Source organism: Hippocampus zosterae, chromosome 20 (assembly GCF_025434085.1).
Source record: "Hippocampus zosterae strain Florida chromosome 20, ASM2543408v3, whole genome shotgun sequence".
Taxonomy (NCBI): domain Eukaryota; kingdom Metazoa; phylum Chordata; class Actinopteri; order Syngnathiformes; family Syngnathidae; genus Hippocampus; species Hippocampus zosterae.
Genome location: NC_067470.1, coordinates 855,701 through 880,789, shown reverse-complemented (window position 1 = coordinate 880,789; position 25,089 = coordinate 855,701). Strand labels below are relative to the sequence as shown.

Below are 25,089 nucleotides of genomic sequence, written 5' to 3'. Positions count from 1 at the left end.
GAGAACACGGGCCTGGCTTTGGGGGAGATCCACATCCGTGTCAACAACAAGGTCATGTTTATCCACAAGCCGCGCCGAGAGCTAACGTGCATATCTGCAGTGGTTCCGCGAATGCTTTTTTTTTAAAGGGGGGGTTGTTGTGATTGGTGCAAGCTTGCTCACGGCAGGGCCCGCCCCAATTTATCTTTGCTCTTTCGGACTCAAATTACGACAGGCTTCTTAAAGCCACACAACAGGAATCCTCATCGTGACTATTTAAAGACACACGCCGCGCGTGTTGACTTCAACCACTGCATGACCTCCCGGCTCACGATATCAATAAAACAATTCACGTCACGATACTCTTGAAATCATTGCAGTAGTATACTAATAAATGAAAAAGTGATTACGGAAAACGGAAGCTTGATATAGTGTCCCAACATAGTAATTAGGTTATGCCACTATTATATTTTCGTGCTCAAATTAAAAAAAAAAAAATCAAGTCATCAGGGATAGCATCCACATTATGCACACCAGGTTAAACACACATTATTAAACAGCCGGTGCAATAACTAGTTACGTCAACATACTAAATGCAAATGAGGTGTTTGTTCTTTGTACGAACCCAAATGATTGTAATACTGTATTTGTGTCACGCAGGGGCGCGGTGGCCATCGGGAAGTTTGGGAGATTGCAGTCCACATCGATTTCCAAGCTCCAAACGCTTTCTTTCTTTTTGTTTTTTTTTGGTTTAAACTATTGTGGTATGTACGCGGTGATGCAACAGCACGACTTTGTTGCAGAACGGACGTTGAAAACTGCTTTCTACCCAGCAGCCAGTTGACGCGTTGAAAACATCCACCTTGAGTCAACATTAAAATCGTGAAGAAGAAAACGAGGTGTTTATTATTTATATAGAAAAAAAAATTCACCACCATGCAAAGACATCGCCACCTTCCTAAAATAAAGGCCAAAGTACGTAGTTTTTTCTTCTTTCTTTCAGGAAACACGAAAAACGGAATCAAATCGTGATTGTATTTCTTCAACATGTCATTTCAGAGGTAGAAATCAAGGCTCCGCCCCCCCCCCCCCCCTGAGATGTTTTTGGGCCAAAAATACGACTTTGGCCCTTCTTTTCAAAGGGTGACAATGTGGTCACTGCACAAAGTGAGGGGAGCGCTGATTTGAGCTTGGAACTGACAAGCAAACATTGTCATCCAAAAAGGCACGGCAAAGAAATAACAAACTTGACGTGGATCATACAACACGGACGTGAACTTTGGTCGAGAATTCCACGAAAAAGCTTGACATCGATGCACCGATATTGCTCAGGGTTAGATAAGATAACAAAACCTTTTATCGTCTGACAATGGAGAAATTTGCAATGACAAGCCGTTCGATATTGAGCTCTAAAGCGAGTGTGCTGTCTAAAAAAAACAAAACACCTTTAAATTAATCCAAATAAAAAGCAAATATGTACTGTAAAAGCAAGTGTACTGAAGCGCAATATTCAGCAGCGTGTACGCCGGTTCATACATGTCCCCCTTACGCCTTAAACCTGCCACAATTATGTTTGGTCAGCACAGGCAATTTGGCACAGAGTTTAAAGAAACAGTGTTAGGAAAAATAGAGACTGCCGTCTATGCATAAACAAAAAGTCATCCACCCCTTTAGGCACGCAGAGAATCCGAATGCTGATCAGTGACTGCAACTGTACTTTTAAAATCACTTCTGGCTTTGAGGTATTAAGTCTTTGAACGGCCGGGGTGCGCTTTTGGCGTGAAAACTGCGTCTGCGTCGTTTGTGTCCATCGCTACTTGGGAAGCGCCGTTTATGAGATCACACGTTTCCGTGACAAACGGGGACGCGTGCATGCACATGACTAGAACCTGAGGAACAGACTACAAAGCCAAGCGATCGGGCTTGGCGGAAAAAGTCGCAATGTACATGCAATATTTAAAAGGTGACATTCTCACTCCAACTGCCATTTTCTGAGTCCGTGATGAGACGGTTCCGAATGTGGTGTGCTTGCTTCTTGGGTATTTAAGCCCGACATGAAAAAGAGGTAGTGTCGGATAGACTGCACAGTAAGACGAAAAAAGCCTTCCATTGTTCTCATTTGCGTTTGTCCTTTAGTAACGAGGCTCGTTAAATGTAACGGGTAAATCGGAGGCTCTGTCAGATAGTCGTCCGGGTCGAGCAGATGGTTACATGTTGCCCGACTAAAATAACGACACAGTCTTCAAAAAGACGTTTTGGAGATGCTCATTCCGCTTGGCTACAACATGAATTGCGTGTATCCTTCAGCGCCTGTAACGATGACGTCCATCCAGATCCTCATGGCTTCAGGGGAAGGGGCCACCATGTAGTAGACCCTGTCGTGAGTCTTGACGCTGAAGGTGAGGGAGGGGTTGGGGCTCTAGAGTAACACAAAGACAATCTCACATGAGAAGGGGACGCCACCCCCCCCCCCCCCCCCGACATGGACACACAAATGCGAACGCGGACGGGTACCTTATGCGCATTCTTCAGGTGGTCATAATAGACTTCTTCAATGGCTTGGAAGTAGATCACGCCTTTCAGCTTGGCTTCGTGTTTGTCTACACAAATATCGCAAATTGTACGTGATGCGAAATGACGGCGTTGAAAGACGGCACGCAAGAAAACGAGCAAATGAAGATGAATTCCAACCCGCGAAGTAGGAGAGCGTCCGTCGATTGCGGTCAAAGACGAACCAGCGCTTCTTCCAGGTCTTGATCTTGCCGCCCATCTTGATCAGGTAGCCTCTGCACGTCTTTTCCGAGATGGACAAGTGGAAGCAGGTGTCGGCGCTGTGGCCCGCCGACTCAATGTGAGCCCGCAGGTCAAAATCGTCCTTTCGCACCGGTAGGTAGCGTGTGAGCGGTCGGGACTGCGACAAAAGGATGGAAAAGTGCCGGCTGCCCTTTACTCAACGACAAACCATGGTGACGTTTTGAAGAAGATCGCAACAACGTTATGCGGCTTATAGAAATAATGCCTCGCGTTGGAATTTTTTCGTCAAATCCGTTCTCAAGTCCCGTCGTATCCGTGACGCAATCTGCACGGCTTGGACAATGGAGCCTCTCACCTGCACTCGCTGCTTCTCTCGTAGTTTCACCTCACGGTCGATGAGCTTCTGCCGCCTGCTGGTCTCCTCCTGGAGCAACTTCTCCAGTTCCTCCCGCCTCTTCTTCTCCTCATCCAGCGCTTGCGTTCGAATTTCCATCTCTCGCTCCTGAGGGGCAGCAGTAAATCACTTTACACTGTACGACAAGGGTCAAGCGCAAAGGCAAGGGGAAAGTGACCCCCCCCGCCCCCCCCCCCCCCCCCCCCCAGCGCGTACACGCATCTCCACACAATCGCTCTTATCACCTTGTGCTCAAGGAGTCGGTTCTTTTCCGCCTGGGCTTCTCTCAGCAGACGCTCCATCTCCTCTATCTTGGCTACATTTGAAGTACTCGCACTGGAACACACAAAACGCTTTTTGGGGGACTTTGTTGTTGAAATTGGGATCCAGAGTTTCCCCGATTCAAATTCAAGACGTAACAAACACCTTTTGCCGAATGCCCATTCCATATACACGTCCACCAATATTGGACACCTTGTATGCAGACAACCTATTTTCCGCTAATTGTAAGGTTAGTGATGACTTCAACCGCAACGCATACACACACCCGCATTTCATTGGCTTACCTCGGCCGACGACAGGGAATCACACTCATTGTCACCGTAAACCGGGACTACAAAACCACATTCATCTTCTACTTCCAAAACAAAAAAAGTCAAACAGACTTTCAGGAACTAAGTCAGGAGCCTTCAGTAGGAGGACGTTGCACTGCAATACAAGCCGTTCAGTCCGCTAACGGCTTAAATATGTGCAGAATCTATCTCGTGGAACAAGGGGGGGCGGGAGGGAGGTTCAACATTTGAAATGAATTTGAGAACAAAAAGGAGGGAAACGAGAGCACACATGGTTTGCGTCCAGATTGGGGGACTGGAGCCCAAATTGCACTCGCATGTTGCGTTCATCGACCCGGGGTGGGGGTAGACCATCTGAGTATGTACACACACACACACACACACACACTCACACACTCTCTTCATAAACTTTTGATTGGTTAGTTTGCAACTTTGTTCATTCTAAATGAAGAATAATTTTTGCAATTTTTTTGGGGTGGTGTGGAGGTGTCATTGTATTTTAGGCATTTGTAAAAATGTGATAAAACCCAAGCCAGGCTGCGCGCTCGCCATGAACTGACCTGGAGATGTTATCAGGAGAGCATGCAGAGATGCTGGTCTCAATGGAGTCCGTGCTATCCACGCTCATTGTGTCAAAGGCTTGGTTGTCACGGTAGTCGAAGGCGTCGAGGTAGACGTTCGTCTGGGATGACGCTCGAGAGCTCGGATGACCTTGACGCAAAAGACAAGCGGCCAAAACAACATGAGGCTTGCGCGCGCGACTTGCATTCAGTGTGATGAGAATTGTACCCGTCCGCGTCACCCCCTCTTGGAGAACAGTTTGCCCAGCCGCCGTTGCTTTTGTATGGCTAAGTCCCGCCAGCGTGACCGATAATCCGATACATTCAATCATTCACCAACGATCCCGACCGTTGAAGCGCAATTCCTTCAAGAACATCCGGTTATAAAATAGCAGCGTACACAGGAGATGCTAAAGACGCCGAAAAATAAAAAGGTGCGCCTACTGAGGACGAGCAGCAGAAATAACGGCAACGTTTTAAACTCCGGAGCTCAGCCTCTGGCTACAGGAAGAAGACCCAAACACACAAGCCGATGGTATCTGCCACTAATGGCGGACCCCACCCATCTGATGTGCCAGATCAAGAGACCAAAGGGACAGAGGGACCACACAAATGCACACGCTGCCAGAAAACCTTGAAGAGCAATTTGGGCTATGCTAGCGTAGTAAGAGGAAGTTGTCGCTGCAGACAAATATCCATTTGAAACCACAGCCAGACCGTGTGTGTGTATATAGAGTATAAAAAAGAAGGAATTTTTCAAACGGCCCTTGAAATACACGCAACTTTGTATTTGCGTGTCAACGCACCTTTTTGCAGGCGTCTGCTTTCCGTTTCCTTGCTGGATAAGGAGAGAATTCTGGGAAGAATGCTGCCACAGCTCGTGCTCTGGACCAACGGTGGATGGGCCTGACAGCAAATCCACAAAAGACTTTTGCCACATTGAAAAGATCATCAAATAAGAGGTCACCGGATGACGCGATGCCGTCGGACAAAGACAATGACTCGGGCTGGCAGTAGACTTTGACAGACAGAGTTGTACTCGCAGTCTTGAGGCAAATTTGAATCTTAACGTCGACTTTCAGACTGCTGAACGAGTTTGGCACTCAGGTGAGCCCACCTTCGTCGGGAAACTCCGTCCAAGTGTTGCACTGGAGTACTGGGCCATGGTGGCGGATGTGGCCTTCTTCCTGGGTAACGTGTCACTGAGATGAGCTCCGCCATCTTTGTCAGAGCGCTTCCTCTCCTCCAGCAGCCGGAAATGCTGATTCGATAGAAACGACACACGTGAAGGAGCTTCGTCAACTTTCAACCTCACACGTTGGTCAAATGTTCATTTTGGTGCCATCTTGTGGTTGTATAAAAAAAAATGGCGCATCCGTTGGAGTGATTTCTAATAATCTCACCAATTCCGCCAGCATGTACAAACTCATGAGGCAAAAACGTACAGATCGATCTGCAACGCAATTTAGCAGCGGCGCACACAAAAGTTACCTGCCTGTGTCGCGGATGGATCTTTTTGGCAGGAAGTGGGGGCGGGGGGGAGTCGGGGAGGGGGGAAAGCTCTCGATATGTCACCATGTTCTCTGGCCAGTGCACAGAGGTTGTTTTGGAGGCGGGGCACGGATTTAGATCGGAGGAGGAGGAGGACGACGAAGAGGAGGAAGAAGCGGAAGAGTGACAGAGCTTTGGAAAGAGGAGAAATATCATCAGAGAACTGAAAAAAAAAAACAGGAGGAGGGGAAATGACGAGAAAGCAAAACTCCCAAGTGAACTCGTATTGATTAAGCGCCACAGCAGCACGCACCTCATCCTCTCCGATGCCATCGTGGGAGAGCTTTGTTTCGCACTCGTGAGTCGGGCTGGGGATTTGGCCCCCTTTAGGGTCCCCATCAAACTGTGAGTAGAGCTCATTGAGTTCACCGACAGTGACGTAGCCCTTGTATCACAAGGAGACAGCGGCGGATGACGCATGACATCCAGTCCAAAAAGCCACTCTGACAATATTAATACAGACTGATTGATACAGAGAGAGAGAGGGGGCGCTAGAGAGCTGCTTAATTCAATCGATCCATCCACGAGGAGACCTTGAGCAAAGAGCAGAGAAGAAATGAAAAGCTAAACGGTAAGTACCTCAGTATTCTTGAGAAAAAGAGAGGAAACGAGAGGAGACGGGAGGGCACACAAGTTGACTGGCGGACAAGTTGTGACAAAGGGGTCCCGGAAATTGCCGCCAAAAGACTGACCCGCATGAGTCGGGGCGGCTGCGTCCTAGCAAGCAAGCGCAAGGGGAAAGCCCAAATAACAGGACCACCCCCATCACTTTGGCCTCCTGGAATCATTTTTCGTGGACTGTACATGTGTGTGTGTGTGTGTGTGTGTGTGTGTGTGTGTGTGTGTGTGTCAATCGCACCTACCTCCCTCAGCGTGTAGGTTTGTCCACCGGTAAGGTCAGCATATTTCCGATCAAGAGGCGCAAGATTTTCTTTCTCCTGGGCAATATAAAACATGTGAGCGTGGCAAAGCATTCAAGGCAAACCTCGTCAAGCACCCAAACGAGTCCGTAAATTGCTTCGGATTCATTCGCTTCAATTAACGGGGAGTCCTCTGCTTGGAAAAAAAAAAAAAAATGGAGCCGGCAAGCTTTGCGTTTGAACTCCTCACGTATTTTTCAAAGTACGCCATTCGGGGGACACAATTTTAAGCCTTACCCGTTGTAACATGACTTCGAGATTGCTCCTCTCCTTCAGGAAGCTTTCTTTCTCTCGCTCCGCCTGTTGAGTAATGTCTGCCTCCTGTTGCTTCAGAATCGACAGTCGCTCCTGGAAAAAAAAAAAAAAAACACTTGGTCAAGAGGTCGTCGTCAAACGAATGGATCAGGAGCGACCAAACTGCCGATGCGTCCGAACCTTGCGGGTCACGGTGCTCCGTTGATAGTCGGCGATTTCTCGGAGAAGTTCTTGTGTCTGGGTCTCCTTCTCCTCGTCCTGCCTGCTCTCTCTCTCCAGCTGCTGGAACTCCAGGTCCTCAAAGCGCTTTGTTTCCGTCTCAAGTACTTCGCAGTCCTGAGACACACACACACAAATCGGTCCGATCAATGATCAATACTGCAAATGTCTCTCATTGTAACGATGGTACTGCGATTACTTCTCATTTGGTTAAATGAGTTCATAATAAGACATGACAGTACTTGGGTATGTTGATGAATGCATTTTCATCATTGCCGGCAGCACTTCGTAACAAATTACGCGCCCGGGTTCTTCCTTCTCTTGGCACTCGTTCACTGACCCTTCTTACCTTGGCGGAAGACGTACCTGCTGTAAATACTCATTTGTTGATATCTGCCCCCCCACCCTTTGGAATTACAAGGCGGACTGAATGAAATGGTCTCGCAACAAAACCACAGACAACAAGACGGTACAAGACACCCACTTTTCAATCACATATCGACACCCCGCGTTGGATTGGCGTGACCCCCCCCCCCCCTTGCCCTCGTCTGCGGGGGTCCAGTGTCTGACAAAGTCATGTTGATGTATGTGCGAGCAGTGGGGGTGTTGAGTGCGTGTACTGACCCTGGCTAGCTGCTCCCGCAGGGGCTCCTTGGTGGCCTCGGGGCAGCTGTCCAGCAGGGAGCGCTGCTCATACACAATGTGAGCCAATCTCTCTACTCTGCCCTTTTCTGCCTGCAGCAACTCGCACGCCTGATGCATACACATGTGCGTGGCGACGCACGCGCATGCGAGGCCACGCACAAAGTGGATGACGCACATGGAAGTAACACCAGAGCAAACAGGCACACACACACACACACAGAGGACACAGAGAGGATGGCAGCGTTAGTGGGACTGGGGGAGCCATTGTTAGTTACCGAGGTGACGAGCTGAGCATTTCGGAAGGGGAAACGGGAGGATCGGCGGCGGAATTATCATCGACTGCGAGGATGGAGAGGTCATAAGTAAGTCTGAAGACATTTGCTGATTGTTTAAAAAGGGGTGATGAAAAGGGCTGACGGGGGAGTGCGGAGAGGGCGGGGGGGACGGAATGGCGAGGGTGAGGGACAACTCGCACAACGTTATTCAGTTTAACATCCACAGGCACCCAAAGCCCGTCGAGGCGCTCGGTCGGCTCTACCTCCTCTGAAGCCAAATCGTGATCTCATTCTCAATGAGTCTGACTCTCCCTTCCTCCATCAAAGTTTACTCGGGGGGGGGGGTGCAATTGCGGACAGGGTCCAAAATGCTTCCAAGTCGCACCTTGTTGGCAACGCCGGTGCTCCGTACGCATATTGGCACGCGCCCACAATGACCACGCAGCAGCATTTGTGGGGGCACGAGTTACGATGGCTTGGTGAGCGCTCTACCCCCCCTCGGGCACGATTAGCATCTTTATATTTGGATCGGAGACAGCATGAGAAGGATTAGCACCGTCGCATGACCTCGAACTGTCAACGCGTCTTTGACGAGCATACGCTATGGAGCTACTCTCACACGCACGCTATCTGTTTGCCATGTCGCAATGCAATCACCATCCCCCCCAAGCCCCGCCCCCACGACATGAAAGTCTGGCACCGAAAACGACACCTTGGCTTGTCCCGGTGGCACATCGTTGTCTTGCGGCTGTGACGGAACAATGAGCTGTACTCTGCGGTTAGGCGTCGAATGGGACTGACTACCTTGTCTTTTTCATGCTGAGATTTGGCCTCCATGTCAGTGATCTTGTTGCCAAGTGTATCCAGGGCCTCTTTTTCCCGCTGAAGGGCAGCTAACTCGGACTCCCGCTCCGCCTCGACGAGAGCTCGCTCTACCTCCACCTGAGCAAAAAGCACATGGCTGCCGTCCGTTGCGACGAAACACATTGGAGGCTTTGAGGCTCTTTTGAGGGTGCTTTTCTCCACAATGCGCAGATTCGAAAAACGTTCAAAGTAGAATCGCGGCCCCCTTGTGGCGAGTCCAAGAAAAAGTCCAAACCTCTCGGGCAGACTCCTCCATCTGGTTGTCCAGCTCTTTAATTTTCTGCTCAAGCTGCTCCATGTTGTTGAGGACTCGGATCCTCTCCTCCTCCACTCTCCTCATTTCCTCCTGCGAGGGCCTGGCTTCCTGTCCGTAGCGGTGGAGCGCATCGTCGCGTGCCTGATGGCGCAATCGACACATCGCAGGCAACGAGAGAGCCGCAGATAAGGCGCGGGGATATCAAATCGTTCTTCCAACAATCATTTCGAAGGGCTCGGCATGAGGTCATAGCACTTTGCCGTCGGTCACGGCGCCTTATCTGGCCGCATTTTTTGGAAAATGAACAGTCATGGCTAGCAAATGAGCCGTGCGCATTTCCTGTTGGCAACGCGGGCATGAAAGCAAGGAGCGCGAGCTCTTCTACTTCTTTGACGTCAGCTTTTCTCATAAGCGAGAACTTGTTTTCGTCATCGGTGAGCCATATTGAGGTTCTCCAACAAAGAAATGGAGCGGTAGGCTGATTTTTTTACCTGGTTTATCTGAGGCGAGGGCGATGGGGCGGAGCTGCGCAGACTAACAGCCGGCGAATCCGCCCCGCCGTCTCGAGTGCAACTACCGCGCCTCTGTCGGACCGCCGGGTCTGCATCGTAGTAGCCGTTCTCCGGAACAAGTCCGTTAAGGAGCGAGGAGCCAGAGAAAACCGAGGCCGCATCGTCGTCGTCGTCATTCAGCTGGAGCTTCTGCAGCTCCTGGTTGATCTTTTGGAGGTCTGCCACAGCGGTTGCTGGATTTGTAAGTGAGCCGCCGCCATCCTGGTCCAGCTCCGAGCACAGGGACAAGATGGTCTCGAGACGCTGACGTTCCTGGAGGGAGAGCGCACACGTGCCGCGTGGCAGAGAATGATGGTTAAATGTGACCCAAGTGCTGCTTTGAAAACTACGTGGGGGGGGCTTAGAAAGGACCAACTCTCGCCATGATACAGAAACATACGCAAAGCACAAAAATATAAACAGAGCCATCGGTGCAACGATCTCAGGATTGAGGCACTCGTTTCTACAAATTACTCTTGAAAATCAATCCCCCCCCCTTTTTTTTTTACACTACCTGTGGAAGCATTGCGGAGGAATAAAAGGCCCGTGCTTGTTCCAAAATGCGCCTTCTCCCATCAAGTCGCCGAGGCGGTTTGCATTCTTTGCAGAGCGCGCCCCCCCCCCCCCCCCGACGGACATTCCCTTGAGCGAAAGCTTTTCGTTGCCACCGTCAAGCGCGGCTGAAGGCACGGCGACAGATTACGGGGGTTGTGCGCTCTGCGGGCTTGACTTCAGCAAAAGGGGAGAGAGAATTTAAAGCAGCGGCAAGATCAAGTCATATTCCAACGGGAGAGACGGAGAAAAGGAATGTGGGTCAGCGGTGTTCGGATCTCTGCGTGTGTGTGTGTGTGTGTGTGTGTGTGTGTGTGTGTGTGTGTGTGTGTGTGTGAGCGAGAGAGAGAGTGCAAGTTAATGAGGAGGTGGGCAGCTGTCAACTCTGCTCTTCTAAACAGTGCACAAGAGCACAGGAAATGCCACGAGGAGAACAATGCACACCAAAGGGAATCGTGTTCCGGGGGGGGGGGGGGGGGGGGGGTGTAGACTGGGATCTGAATCTTGTCAGAGCCTATGTTAGCATCATATTCTTGGTGTCAAGCAGAAACGCTTTGTCACCTTGTTCTACTCCAACGGGGCCTTTTAGAGTCATCGGCGGTTAAAAAGGCGGCAAGGAGAAAGTAAGACAGGGAAGAAAAACAACAGATGAGACCAGATGGCGTCTTCTTGGCGACAAAACAAATCAAAAAAGATGCCAGTCTCGATTCCCGTGACGCTTTTCATGTGAAAGAGCAAAAGGCGTCTTTTTTTCCCTAATTGTTGTTGAGAAAGAAGCCCGTCCACTCCACGGCCAAAGTTGAATTTTGTGCCCACTAGATGGGGGAATAAATACACCCCAGCGGCGCACTGGGTTGAAATGAAGCCTTCTACTCTTTGGAGAAGAGTTTCAAACTAGCAAGTAGGAATTGAAAAAGCAAGGCAGCAACGGCAGCATACTTTCGCCGAGCCTTGCGGTCCATTTCGGAGAGATAATTACGAGCAAGGCTTAGTGGAATTCCGCGGCCAGAATGGGCGTGTTTATCCACCTGCTGCTCTTCTGACTCTGCCCTTTCATTTTCTGCCCACATCTGAGCCACTTTCTCCTGGGGGACAAACCGCACTCTGGCAACCCAGCGCGCGATTGACATATGTCACACACGCAAGTACGCCGTTCGAGCAAAGTGAAAGGTTAAAAATAGTCCCATTGGGACGGGCTTCGCGCCAGACGCGGTCTTGAGGTCAGCCTCAAGCGACACGCGTGTCGAGTGACGTAGGAAAGCGTGCTTGCGACTCACCAGTCTCTCCACCTCCTGCTCACGGAGTCGCTCCTCCTTTTGATGATGATGGTAGCCGCTCAGTTCCTCCTTCCCGTTCAACGAGCTGATGCTCCCCCGTCTTTCCCTGAAGCCGCCCGGCGGGGTCACTCCTGCTTTCCCGAACGATGACCTACTCTCGCTGCGTCCGAAGCCAAGGGTCGCTTCCGGGTCCGCCCAAGGTTTCGCCCTTTCCCCGAACGGCGGCTCTAGTTCAGGGGCGCCGGTGCTGGCGGAAGTCAGGCTGAGTTTCTTGGCCACGCGAGGCGACGACGATGAGCCTCCCGCCTTGGATGGGATTGTGAGGTCAGGCGGAGATGCGGCGGAGGAGGAAGTGACGCCGTTGCAGGAGGGCAGCTTGAGGGAGGAGAGCGAGATAGACACGAGCCCCGCCCCTTGACTCGCGGCATGGACCCCGTTCCTATTTGAGAGCTGCCGGCCGGAGTTACCGGAGTTGTGGTTGAGATCGAGCCTGGCGTTCGAGTTGTTGTTGTTGTTGTGATGGTCCTTGCTCAGTTTGTGAGTGTCCGAGCGATGCGGCTGCAAGGCGGATAACGTCAGGATGCCGTTGTTGTTGTCTCGGGGCGACGGGGACGGGCACAGGCGAGGCAGCGAGCGGCTGTGCCCGATTCCCACCGGGGCATTGAGAGATCCGGCGGAATATTTCCGCGTTCGACCGCTCGGCGCGGCTTCTTGGTTGCCGTAGCTGCGTCGCCCGAGGCGGGGGCTCGAAGGCATGCTGACGGCGCCCCCGTTCGATGGCGGGCGGGATGACGACGAGGCGGGAGGAAGCGAAAGCAGTAAGCTATCGCCGGCAGACGCAGACGAGCCCCTGCCGTGCCACGTTGACAATAACGGCGAAGAGCCCGAGTTATGGAGACGTCGGCTCTCGCCGGCGCCCGAGTTGCGAGCGATGGAGGAACGCGACAGCACAGAGGAGTGGTCCGAACGCCGAGACGGGGAAGGAGGGGGCGCGGATTTCGTCGACGCAGGGGGACGATCAGCACCGTAGAAACGTCGCGCCTGATCCTGGTGGCCTGATGACGAGGAGAGCGATGTGATGGGTGTGGTGGGCGGAGACTAGAAGAGAAAAGAGAGGCCGTCACCGAGGACCTGACAGACGCGACGGCGCTCAAGCGCGGACGACCGCCGCCGCGGCGCTCAACAGCAGCCGACCTGCGTCACGCCCAAGTACGACGGCTCGCTATTGCCGTTGGCCCTCAGGCTGTTTTCCAGCGCTTTCTTCTTGCGCTGCAGCGTGTCCATCAAATCGCGGAGCTCGGAGGCCGAGCGCATGCCCCGTGCGCTGCCGGGCCCGCCGACCACAGCGCGGCTGTAATCGCTGCTGAACTTCAGATAGTCTGGAAGAAAAACGGACGGATGATTAATATTGCGCAAATAGACAAGTATGAGAAAGATGTCGGCGATGTGAACAATTTATTCCACCTCTGCAGCTTACCTTGACTGTTATGGACATAATGCATCACATTCCATGTTTCTTTGTGTGTGTGTGTGTGTGCGCGCATTTCAAACTGCCATAGTATCCACCCGCATGCATGCAAGTACACCGCACCTAAGAAAACAGCCAGCTCAAAGCGGTGCTTGAGTTCCCCGCATAGGTTTTCAAATGAAAAACACCACAACGTATTTTGGGGACATTCTCAACAGTCTTCCACTTTTAACCGTTTCAGTGTTGTGGGAGAGGACGGTTGCAGTGGTGGTGTAATTCCTAACATCTCATTTTTTTTGTTTTTTTTTAGTTATATCTGATTCATCCTTTTTGGGGGGGGGCACTTCCCGCGAAACGTGACCTGAACCCGTTGGTCTGTCTTACATTGCTGAGATTAGCACCTTCTTTATTTATTCCGTCTCACCGAGCAGCTGGGTGGAAACCTGCACATTTCTATTTAGCTTTGTGGCCTGATGTGGAAAAGGAGCCATTACGGTGGTCTCGCTGGTTCAGACCACCCAGCGTTTGATAAACCACACCTAAAAAAAAAAAACGTCGTACAACCAAACAACAACAGTGGCTCCATTTGAGAGGAAAGAGCATGCGCGTAACACGCATATGGAAGCAAAGAGTATACAAGTGGGTTTTTCGAGTTCATTCTGCGTGAGAGAATGGCAAACCTTACGGGGTGGAGAGCAATGTGGCAGAAAATGAGAGGCAGCGCGAGATCCCACTTTGCACACACACACACACACACACACACACACACACACACAGGCACGTTAAGTTTTGTACGTCCATAAATGGGCAGATTTATACCGTAGGTCTGGAATGGATCGACTCCCTTTTTTTCTCCCTTTTCCTTTGTGTGCGAACAATCGCTTATCTACCGCTCTGTCGCAGGAAGTTCAACTTTCAGTTCATCGGTCACTAGACACATCACTAAAATGCTTCGCCATTTCTTTGACAACGAGGGAAGCACGCACAAATCCAATATGCTTTAAATTCAGGCATGCTTGACGATGAGATTGTGTATTTGGAATAATATACGAGTGTGAGCTTCCATCCACCGCCCCCTTGGCTCCCCTTCAGCATTTTTTCCCCCCCACCCCCATTCCATTCCAAATCTCACACACCTGCGTGACTACCGACAATGCAAGTACGTACACAGGCTCGGATTGTGTGTGGAGACAGACGTTCTGAAGAGCAGAGCAGTTGAAAAGGGGGGTGGAAAGAGGAGCATACGTGGCAGCAGATTAAAAAAAAAAAGAGAGAGAGAGAGCCTGTATTGTGTTTCTGTGTACCTGTATTGTATGCCAGGGCGGAGACGGGGCTCTTTTGTGGCAGCATGCTCTTCATTCTGCTTGCCTCCTCGGGATGGTTGAACCGGAAGAAGTAGGATTTACCGAGACACAGGGAATAACCTGAGGCAGGAACACACACACACACACACAAGGTCAAATTAGAGGCAGCGAGACACAAATATTATACACGTGGATCCCAAAAAGCAGGATGTAGCCTTCGTGCGGGGATATTTCTTCACAGTTGGCCATTCCAGACCGCAGTGTTTGCTCTGGCCATCAATTAGGCGGAGGGGGCCCAAGTATTAAACAACACGTCAGGGTCAGGACCTCGGTAGTGCACGCAGGCGGCCACAGCTGTCCAAATACTTCCCAAGAGAAAGGACAAGAGAATAAAGTTCCTTTCTGACAATTTGTCAAAAGGACGACGACGCAGAGACTCAAAGTTGGAGCTGACATTTGTTTTGAATCTCAAGAGGGAAAACTATCCCAGCGAATAACTCCATTACAGTCGGTGGGCAAGCAGATTCCTTGGACCTGAGGTCATAGCAAACCTCGGAGGCAGGAGAAGGATGGTGAGAGGACAAATGGAAAAAAGACGGAATTGTGGGGGAGCGACCAAACTCCTCCTTTCAATCTTGGCTCTTTGTGCAATTTTTCTGCTCTGGGCAGCTTTAGCAACCTAATTTGAAGGAATAGGTCACGGCCGCCTCGCGGGTGCCAGAAAGCAGCGCCTTGCACCTTCAAGCTGCAATTTCTCTGCGCGAGGCCACACACGTGCAGGCCGAAGGAGCCGTCCGCCCGAGCGCCGGTGCGTGGCCGGTGCCGGCGGGGGCCCTCCGAAGGCGGGTCTCGGTTGCGTATCGGTCAGTGGTCGCTGTGGTGCGATGTGGACGAGAGAAAGGTGGGGGGGAGGTACGACTCGCCGGGGCCGCCGGAGGAGACGCCTCGCCCGGCTGCGCGCCCGCCCTCGACCGCCCGGAGGGGGACTTAAAAAATAGCCGAAAGTGCGGAGCTCCGCCGTCGGAGGCCGGCTTTTCGCCCGGGCAATCCGCCCGGAGCGCCTCTCGGGCGGCCTTCCCGAACGCCGTCGAACGCCCGGAGGGGGACTTAGAAAATAGCCGAAAGTGCGGAGCTCCGCCGTCAGAGGCCGGCGTTTCGCCCGGGCAATCCGCCCAGGGCGCCTCTAGGGCGGCCTTCCCAACTGCCGTCGACCGCCCGGAGGGGGACTTAGAAAATAGCCGAAAGTGCGGAGCTCCGCCGTCAGAGGCCGGCGTTTCGCCCGGGCAATCCGCCCGGAGCGCCTCTCGGGCGGCCTTCCCAACTGCCGTCGACCGCCTGGAGGGGGACTTAGAAAATAGCCGAAAGTGCGGAGCTCCGCCGTCAGAGGCCGGCGTTTCGCCGGGCAATACGCCCAGGGCGCCTCTCGGGCGGCCTTCCCAACTGCCGTCGACCGCCCGGAGGGGGACTTAGAAAATAACCCAAAGTGCGGAGCTCCGCCGTCAGAGGCCGGCGTTTCGCCCGGGCATTCCGCCCGGAGCGCCTCTCGGGCGGCCTTCCCAACTGCCGTCGACCGCCCGGAGGGGGACTTAGAAAATAGCCCAAAGTGCGGAGCTCCGCCGTCAGAGGCCGGCGTTTCGCCCGGGCAGTCCGCCCGGAGCGCCTCTCGGGCGGCCTTCCCAACTGCCGTCGACCGCCCGGAGGGGGACTTAGAAAATAGCCGAAAGTGCGGAGCTCCGCCGTCAGAGGCCGGCGTTTCGCCGGGCAATCCGCCTAGGGCGCCTCTCGGGCGGCCTTCCCAACTGCCGTCGACCGCCCGGAGGGGGACTTAGAAAATAGCCGAAAGTGCGGAGCTCCGCCGTCAGAGGCCGGCGTTTCGCCGGGCAATCCGCCTAGGGCGCCTCTCGGGCGGCCTTCCCAACTGCCGTCGACCGCCCGGAGGGGGACTTAGAAAATAGCCGAAAGTGCGGAGCTCCGCCGTCAGAGGCCGGCGTTTCGCCGGGCAATCCGCCTAGGGCGCCTCTCGGGCGGCCTTCCCAACTGCCGTTGACCGCCCGGAGGGGGACTTAGAAAATAGCCCAAAGTGCGGAGCTCCGCCGTCAGAGGCCGGCGTTTCGCCCGGGCAATCCGCCCAGGGCGCCTCTAGGGCGGCCTTCCCAACTGCCGTCGACCGCCCGGAGGGGGACTTAGAAAATAGCCGAAAGTGCGGAGCTCCGCCGTCAGAGGCCGGCGTTTCGCCCGGGCAATCCGCCCGGAGCGCCTCTCGGGCGGCCTTCCCAACTGCCGTCGACCGCCCGGAGGGGGACTTAGAAAATAGCCGAAAGTGCGGAGCTCCGCCGTCAGAGGCCGGCGTTTCGCCGGGCAATACGCCCAGGGCGCCTCTCGGGCGGCCTTCCCAACTGCCGTCGACCGCCCGGAGGGGGACTTAGAAAATAACCCAAAGTGCGGAGCTCCGCCGTCAGAGGCCGGCGTTTCGCCCGGGCAGTCCGCCCGGAGCGCCTCTCGGGCGGCCTTCCCAACTGCCGTCGACCGCCCGGAGGGGGACTTAGAAAATAGCCCAAAGTGCGGAGCTCCGCCGTCAGAGGCCGGCGTTTCGCCCGGGCAGTCCGCCCGGAGCGCCTCTCGGGCGGCCTTCCCAACTGCCGTCGACCGCCCGGAGGGGGACTTAGAAAATAGCCGAAAGTGCGGAGCTCCGCCGTCAGAGGCCGGCGTTTCGCCGGGCAATCCGCCTAGGGCGCCTCTCGGGCGGCCTTCCCAACTGCCGTCGACCGCCCGGAGGGGGACTTAGAAAATAGCCGAAAGTGCGGAGCTCCGCCGTCAGAGGCCGGCGTTTCGCCGGGCAATCCGCCTAGGGCGCCTCTCGGGCGGCCTTCCCAACTGCCGTTGAGCGCCCGGAGGGGGACTTAGAAAATAGCCCAAAGTGCGGAGCTCCGCCGTCAGAGGCCGGCGTTTCGCCCGGGCAGTCCGCCCGGAGCGCCTCTCGGGCGGCCTTCCCAACTGCCGTCGACCGCCCGGAGGGGGACTTAGAAAATAGCCCAAAGTGCGGAGCTCCGCCGTCAGAGGCCGGCGTTTCGCCCGGGCAATCCGCCCGGAGCTCCTCTCGGGCGGCCTTCCCAACTGCCGTCGACCGCCCGGAGAGGCACTTAGAAAATAGCCGAAAGTGCGGAGCTCCGCCGTCAGAGGCCGGCGTTTCGCCCGGGCAATCCGCCCAGGGCGCCTCTCGGGCGGCCTTCCCAACTGCCGTCGACCGCCCGGAGGGGGACTTAGAAAATAGCCCAAAGTGCGGAGCTCCGCCGTCAGAGGCCGGCGTTTCGCCCGGGCAGTCCGCCCGGAGCGCCTCTCGGGCGGCCTTCCCAAATGCCGTCGACCGCCCGGAGGGGGACTTAGAAAATAGCCCAAAGTGCGGAGCTCCGCCGTCAGAGGCCGAGGTCGGCCGGGTCGCGATGGCACCGGCGGGGGAGTGGTCCCCGACGCCGGCCGCGGCCCGGCCTGGACTTGGACTATGGGAGCGTCGGCAGGGCGGACGGCGACGCCGCCCATCGAGGTTGGTCACGCTCCGGGGGGCCGGGGCGCGACGGGGTGCGCCGGCGCTGCCGCCGACGGCATCGCGGGGTCGGGCCGCGGGGGCTGGGGGGCGCTGCGGGGTCAGGGCGGGGGGAGCAGGCGACCGACCAACGACCGGCACCGTACCCCCCACACGCCCGTCCCCCTCACGCCATCCCGGCCCCGCGCCTCTCCCCGCGGGCCGCCTTCGAACGTCGCCGCCGCCTCCGCCGTCCCCCTCGCGCCCTCGGCGCGTCTGGATTTCGGGGTCCGGGGTGCGCCGGCGCCGCCGCCGACGGCATCGCGGGGTCGGGCCGCGGGGGCGGGGGGGCGCTGCGGGGTCGGGGCGGGGGGAGCAGGCGACCGGCCAACGACCGGCACCGTACCCCCCACACGCCCGTCCCCCTCACGCCATCCCGTCCCCGCGCGCGCCTCTCTCCGCGGGCCGCCTTCGAACGTCGCCTCCGCCGCCCCCCTCGCGCCCCCAGTCTGGAACGATCTTCATGCAGATAATTAAAGCTTGCCAACTACAAAGTCCAACCTCAGAGTCTTTGAGGATGCAGATGTAGCCGTCTTTGAGTCGAGTCTGGATTCAATTTCTTCAACTCTACACTTCTTCTCCCAATGTTACAGGTGAGGAAATTCTCAAGTGTTTCTCTTTTGGGTTAAAATCAGCCGGGGCACAAAGGGAGTCCAGTCCGTGTTGATTGGCTCAGTCGGTCGGTCAGTCTTACACACACACACAGATATCCCTATCTTATCAAAAAGAATATCGATCCATCAGATGCAGACAGCTGCGACTATTACAAGACGATTCAATTGCAGGCAACCTGCTGTTGTGACCTATTCTCCGAGAAAAAGAAAATCGATGCCATCAGCTGGACTTCACTTCTTCTGGCTACTCAGAGTAGTCAATTCATCACAAAAAAAGGTCAACAGATGGTCATATAGTGCACACAATTGACCATGCGTGCTTATGACAGACAAACGCAAACAGAGAAAATAATCGGTAATCAAACCTATTATTTTTTGTACGTGCAGAACCTGAAGGTAAGTGGGTGCAAGGTAAACTATTTTTAACCACAGCGTGGAGAACACAACAAAACAGGCGAGCCAAGCAGCAACTTGATCAATACACACGACCAGTCAAAAGATGGTACTTCCTTTCAAAGGAAAAAAAAAACATCTCCACACTTTTTTTTTAAATATGAACGTTACAAGCTAGTATTTGTGAGCTAATAAACCCTGGTACTAACCGTTCCGAGTCCCATTCAGTGACGACGGAAGAAAATGTCTTTCTTTGTGCTTTTCACAGCAAGGGGAGGCATGCCAAAACACGTATGTCCGAAGAACGCGCAACGAAAAAAAAGGATGATCCTCACTCTTGTTAGTTTACATGCTGCTATTTGTTTCGCTCATCCTTTTCGTTACCGACTCCGACTCATCTTTGACTCCGCGAGAAGAATAAACTTCACACTGATTTACATCCAGCTGTGGACTGTACCAACCACATTAAGAAAAGGGGTGCGCTAGGTGAGTTTGTGCGGCAACCGCGTTCAGAGAGTGGTCAAAATGATCGCTCGATTTCGAAGAGACTATTCAAGGTAAACAAAAGTCACGTGCGTCATTTCATAATAAACACTTGGAAAGGAAATATAACATCGCAACCGTTGGTAGTTGGTATGTTCGAAGATTGCTCGAGCCCCGCCCCCCGCCATACTTCTTTTGTCTATCGACTTTTTTTCTCTTTGCTGCTCCCTACGTGAACGTTACTCATCCAGAACGGCCTTGAGGTGCTTATTTCAAGAATATTCACCCAATTCAAACTGAGCTTGATTTGGGAAATTGGTTAAAAAGCCCAACATTCGAATGAGGGCCGCTTAATGATGATCAAATACAAGTAAATACATCAAATAAAATAAACAAAACAAGCAAACAATGACCAACTTTTAACTTAATATGCACTTAAATAAAAAAAAAACAATGTTGCATCAGGTTTTCAAAACAAATATAGCCTAAACAAATGACGCAAAAACATTGTATAAACCCTTTTGGCACTAAATATTTTTTTTAAATGATAGAGTTAGTTTTTCATGTCTAGTTTTGCTTGAATTATTTCATTGTTGCGGTGACTCATGGTGTTAAGCAGCAAGAGCACATGACTAGTTTTCAAGTGACTTCTGGTTGTTTCAATAACGTTGGAGTGAAGGTATATATATATATATATATATTTAATTTCAAAAGTTTTGTTTTCTGTGACTTCTTTTTCACAATGCCTCCAGTTGTAGATAAAACAAGGTCAATATTTGAATCGGCGAGGCATGCAAGAAAAGAGATAGGCTTGTTAATATTTAACCCAAAACGACACACAAACATGTTACACAATTCAAGTGTAACTACTTCACTAAAGTAGACCTAAGTTAATCGCAGATCTCTCCGATTCGAAAGATACTGCAATGATCTCCAGCTGCTGGAACATGTGAGTCATTGGAACAGCTAGTTCCAAACCATTATGAACTAAGCTAAACCAGAGGTACGTAATGCGAAGTGCCGGTACCGCGACCGACGTTCATGAGAACATCCTTACTTGTGCACACGCACTCACAAAGATATATGGAGCGTACAAACTTACAAGAATTCATGGATGTATAAATCATGCACACATGGAAAGGAATGCTGAATAACCAAACCCCAGATGACCACCGCCTACACGCACACACACACATACACACATGCACTCACTCCTATGTCAAAAATAAATGAGATTTCCAGTTCTCTGGTTGTCTTTAAACTTTCCCTCATTGCTGTCCCTTTTAGGTTGTCGTGTTGGTATCTCAAACACACACGTGCGCACACGCAACCCGAAAAAGCAATACACTTTTACTTTGATGCACAGTCAGTTACAGTTTTGACTTGGTGACATCTCGCGATTGTTTGATTGTTTCATTATAGCGGGTGCGCCGTGTCGTGTCCATCAAAACAAATGTATTTTTCTTTTGTTCAAGTGAGGCTTACCCTGTGTGAGCGGGGTCGGCACCGTGACCTGAACCCCATCGAGACTGCACAGGTGACCACGGGGATCCAGGGTAACGACACCGCCTGAAGGGGGGTGGGGGGGAGGAGGAGATGAGTAAACATCACAAGAGCGTGGACCAGTAAATAGAGAATGTTTTTACGAAACACGAAGACACGATTCTCTTTGAACCGCAGTCGTACTGACAAGAGGGGAAATGAATCCGATTAGTCTGTATAGTTCTAGTCCAATTCCGCCCACTCATTCAACTAATTATCCAATTTTCCTGCTGTTTGTAATTTTGTCTGAAAGAAAACGGACCTTCATTGAAGATGAGGCAGTGTTCGGCTTCGATTCCGGGACCCTGGATGGTGATATCTTGAGGAATTGGGGCATCTTCTCGCCCTATGCGGGTCACGCCTTGAACATTAAGAATGAATTAATCCGTTTGAAAAAGCCCCCGCTCATCTGCAATAATATCGATTCGGTACTGTACTTTACAATGCAAACACAGATACGCACTGTAGAGGGCGGTAGACACCCCAAAACTCAAAAGTACTCGACTTGGCAATTCTCCATTGCTCTATTTCCAGCTCGTAATTGCTTGATGCTGTGACTCATTGTCGCCATCAGCTGTCCCAAAAGAACTTTCGACCCAAAAACCAAAAAGCACCACGTAGAGAATCAGTGCCGCGAAGAACTAAGCCGCATGCATCAAAACGTAGAATGCAACCATTTAGGAAGCGATTCTCCCGTATGACATTCCCTTGCGCGTTACCTTCTTTGAGTGGCAGCAAGGTAATGGCCACGCTTAGTCTGCCGCTACCCAGGCTAACCAGATGAGGGGTGGCCGTTTGGACCTTGAGACCCTTCCCGGTGTCAATCAGATCCAGGGGGGCCGACTGCAAACATTTACAATTGCACAATCAAGTACGTAGACTGGATTGCGCCGACAGGCATCATCACATCAAATCACCTTGTGCTCAACTGGAGGAATCTGATCCGACTCTGGTTGTGACATCATCTCGGAGTCCTGCGACAGAGATTGAGATCAGGTCAGACCAGGTCAAAACGTGCTTCAAAGGGTACGACGGAAGGCAGCGGTCATAAACGGGCGGCTGTGATCAACGGGCAACTGAAGAGTCACCTCTTGAGCCAAATGATAACGAGGGATCATAAGAAAAAAGGAGCACAAATACACAGTGTGTGTGTGTGTGTGTGTGTGTGTGTGTGTATAGGTAGATAGATCGAAGACTACGCATAAGGGAGCTCGTAAACCAGCTGTGCTTTGCGTACTCAGCTGGCACATAAGAGAAACGCTTCTGATTGAAGTTTTCCAAGGGGGAAAACCACTTAAGAGCAAAACAAGCATGCACATAAATATACATTGCGCTCACAAACAAACGTGCACAGACACGCACGCAGTGGGGAGAGCTGCGAATTATGTCCTTGCCAGTTCATGGTTAGGGAGTGTCACTGGTCGGGTTGTGCTTTGAAAAAAATGAATGTGACGTGAATCTCGACTCTCGGCCGCTTTGTTTTCATTGCACCTGTTCGAATGACAATAAATTCTTGTTCTTATTTAAAGTGATTCTCGCTTGCGTTAGCCCACCTACATCACGAATGAAGGCATGGAGATTTATTTCCATCGAAATTTTGCTCTTCCTATCGAGTTTGTGGAATTGAAATTGGAGATCAGATGATTCGAGCAGGGGGGGAAAAAAAAATCGTCCTCTTTTGTTCTTACGACGTTCAATCCTACAATTAGACTTTTGCTAAGCTACATGATTTAGAGGCAAGCGTTTTCTTTTTTTTTTCTTCGCACGGCGGATCAGCGTCTCCGGAAAGGCAAATCAAAGTTGCCTCCGGACCGCTTCCCCGAATTCATTGCCAACTTCCTCACTGAGGTTGTTTCCTACGCTGCATGAACAGCCTCCTGGTTGCCTTTTCGCACACACAAACCCGTTTGGCCTTCGGGGCCCGTTTGTTCTAAGATAGAAACATCCGCAGATAAAGTCCCGCATGGGCTCCTTTTGTTGAAATGAAGATTATCGTCTTCACATCCCACTTTGCTTGTAGCCAAAGCAAACGGCGGAAGGCTTCTCCTTTTGTTCTTTTCGTCTTTCACAAAAACGTTTCCTTTGTTGTTGCACCAGGTGAACTCCCGACTGCAGGCAGGCGCAGACACGTTTGCCGCACTCTTGTTCTGCTCTAGTTGAGTCCGGGCACTGTGGTGGGCCAAAAGCAGAGCCTCTCACATCCCCATCCTGTCTTTCAGCCCAAAACTATACACACATCGGAGGCTTTCCAAGCGTCTGGCTCACACGCCAAAAGGACTCAAATTGATCTGGTCGAAACTTTTTGGCTGCGGCTGCGAAATTTTAGGTGACAACGCGCTCTTTCAGTGTGATGGGAGAGGACCGAAAAAGCAGGGAGGCAAGAGAAGAGGGTGTACGGAACTAAATATATTCACAAAAAAAAACACTTACAGGGGCACACTGGAAAGACGGAGTCAATAACGCCAAGCCCTGACAAATCCAATCGCTCCTGTGCAACAAAGGCTCAAACGATTGTCTTGCATTCATGTCAATTTAGAGATACCGGGCAGCAAGGACGATAACGTTTGAGCTGTTCTCGTAGGCTTTCTCTGAATGGAAAGCTCCTTCTGACCTGCGAAATGAACAACGGCATTTTATCTCGCTTGCCTTTCTTGATCCTTCTGTTTCTCCCAAACCCCCCCCTTGCATTCCAGCATCACCCTCTCCTCCTCCCACCTGACAAAGCCATCATTGTGATACCGCGTTATATGGAGTCCCTCTCCCGGCGACTCCCGTGGCGCAAAAAGGGTCTTCTCCCCCCCCCTTCGTCATCACGGCACACTCCCTTTCGCTCGCAACAAGACCGAAATGGATCCGGCCACAATAAAATGGACCCATGGGAGCACGATGGCTTTTGCAAGTAGAATCCAACCATCTGGTAGTCGTTCCGTATTTTGTTTTTTTTCGTTCTAACGACAACAACTATCCCGGGTGTGCTTTTTCTTCCTCCATTCCACCAGAGTGACTGCCGCGTGAATTCAAGGTATGCCGGTACTTCGTTAGGTTTGTCGGTAAGTCAAGGGACAATTTCAGAATACAGACACAGCAAATCACCACCAGATGTGCAATCTATTTTACATATAGTCCATGCTTAACATAAAGCGGATGTTTTCTTTCCGTCATGCAACCAACCATAAAATTCCAGACAGGACCATCGGAAGCGGCTCACCGCTTCAACGTACAGGTCCAGTAGCAAGCCAAATAATCACTAGAATCAAATGAAGCAGCAGCGCAGGCACTCGAGGTCTCGAAACGGTCAAAGGTCAGCGGCACTTCTGAGCAAAAACGGTTTCCTTGTCCAACCTAACCTTGTGGTATGTACGGCCCAATAGCTGCGCCGTAGTCACCGATGATGTCGCAGAAGAGGTTTTGTATCCTTAGACAAGATTGTAAGCCACGTTCATCTTCTATAACTTGTTCAGTTGGACATATTTGCTTTTGCGTACGAAAAAGGCACCCACCATGATCGAAGCTGGACAGGCCACTTCCGTCATCATGCGGAACACAATCCAGCCGCTGGATAATCCAGATTCAACGTCGTTGATCCCCCCCCAAAACTCCCGCTGCAATTATAGTCCTTTCCTTGACTGCAGAAACATTCCCTTTGTGGCACGGGCGAGACTTTCCATCCTAGGTCATGCTTACACAATTACAAATATACACAAAAGTAAAAACAAAAAAAAACAGGCAGCCTCGGCCAATTGCGCCGTGTAGAGGAATGTGACAGCAGCTGGAAGTCAAGCTGGAGAAGGACTGGAACAAGGGGAGGGAATCTGAGCCCTCCCCCCCTCTCTCTCTCTCCCCTCTCTCGCTATCACACATACACTCAAACACCCCACACAAAGTCAGTCTTTCAACCACACTGCATGAGGACACACACAGCCTGCGCATAATAGGCAGGTGCTAACGGAGCACCGCAACTTGACCCCGCTCTCCTTCCTGCTAAAAGAGAGAAGCTCCATGAATTATTAGGCCGCTGAAGAAAGAAGTGAAGCACATCGAAAAGGAATTGAACTTTTTCTTAGCTCACAAAAGTGATAAG

At 52.1% G+C, this 25,089-nt stretch overlaps 1 protein-coding gene and 1 long non-coding RNA gene across 30 annotated transcripts; one reads left to right on the top strand and one right to left on the bottom strand.

Annotated features, from left to right (window-relative positions):
* Nucleotides 1–862: 862 nt before the first annotated feature.
* Nucleotides 863–25,076, bottom strand: phldb2b (pleckstrin homology-like domain, family B, member 2b). Of its 3 annotated transcripts, XM_052053987.1 has the most exons (23): nucleotides 24,509–25,043; nucleotides 21,926–21,982; nucleotides 21,728–21,851; nucleotides 21,271–21,369; nucleotides 20,952–21,035; nucleotides 14,397–14,516; nucleotides 12,819–13,003; nucleotides 11,625–12,722; nucleotides 9,736–10,068; nucleotides 9,224–9,385; nucleotides 8,929–9,066; nucleotides 7,829–7,957; nucleotides 7,166–7,321; nucleotides 6,968–7,078; nucleotides 6,674–6,748; nucleotides 5,377–5,520; nucleotides 5,066–5,165; nucleotides 4,260–4,410; nucleotides 3,373–3,463; nucleotides 3,089–3,235; nucleotides 2,671–2,890; nucleotides 2,494–2,579; nucleotides 863–2,398 (listed from the first exon to the last, which is right to left on the bottom strand). In XM_052053987.1, exons 1-23 carry the CDS (start codon nucleotides 24,542–24,544, stop codon nucleotides 2,258–2,260), a joined length of 3,987 nt encoding a protein of 1,328 aa, XP_051909947.1. In that variant the 5' UTR covers nucleotides 24,545–25,043; the 3' UTR covers nucleotides 863–2,257. The 3 variants fall into 3 exon arrangements, with proteins under 3 accessions (XP_051909947.1, XP_051909948.1, XP_051909949.1); XM_052053988.1 differs by lacking the exon at nucleotides 7,829–7,957 and having other exon boundaries at nucleotides 24,509–25,042; XM_052053989.1 differs by lacking the exons at nucleotides 863–2,398; nucleotides 2,494–2,579; nucleotides 2,671–2,890; ... (3 more) ...; nucleotides 5,066–5,165; nucleotides 5,377–5,520 and adding exons at nucleotides 5,532–5,942; nucleotides 6,064–6,195; nucleotides 6,390–6,527 and having other exon boundaries at nucleotides 24,509–25,076.
* LOC127592946 (uncharacterized) lies at nucleotides 15,174–17,528 on the top strand. Of its 27 annotated transcripts, none has more exons than XR_007960257.1 (3): nucleotides 15,174–15,297; nucleotides 16,704–16,716; nucleotides 17,334–17,528. It is a non-coding gene; the product is annotated as an uncharacterized LOC127592946 (long non-coding RNA). The 27 variants fall into 27 exon arrangements; XR_007960259.1 differs by lacking the exon at nucleotides 16,704–16,716 and adding an exon at nucleotides 16,584–16,596; XR_007960255.1 differs by lacking the exon at nucleotides 16,704–16,716 and adding an exon at nucleotides 16,345–16,357.
* Nucleotides 25,077–25,089: the final 13 nt, after the last annotated feature.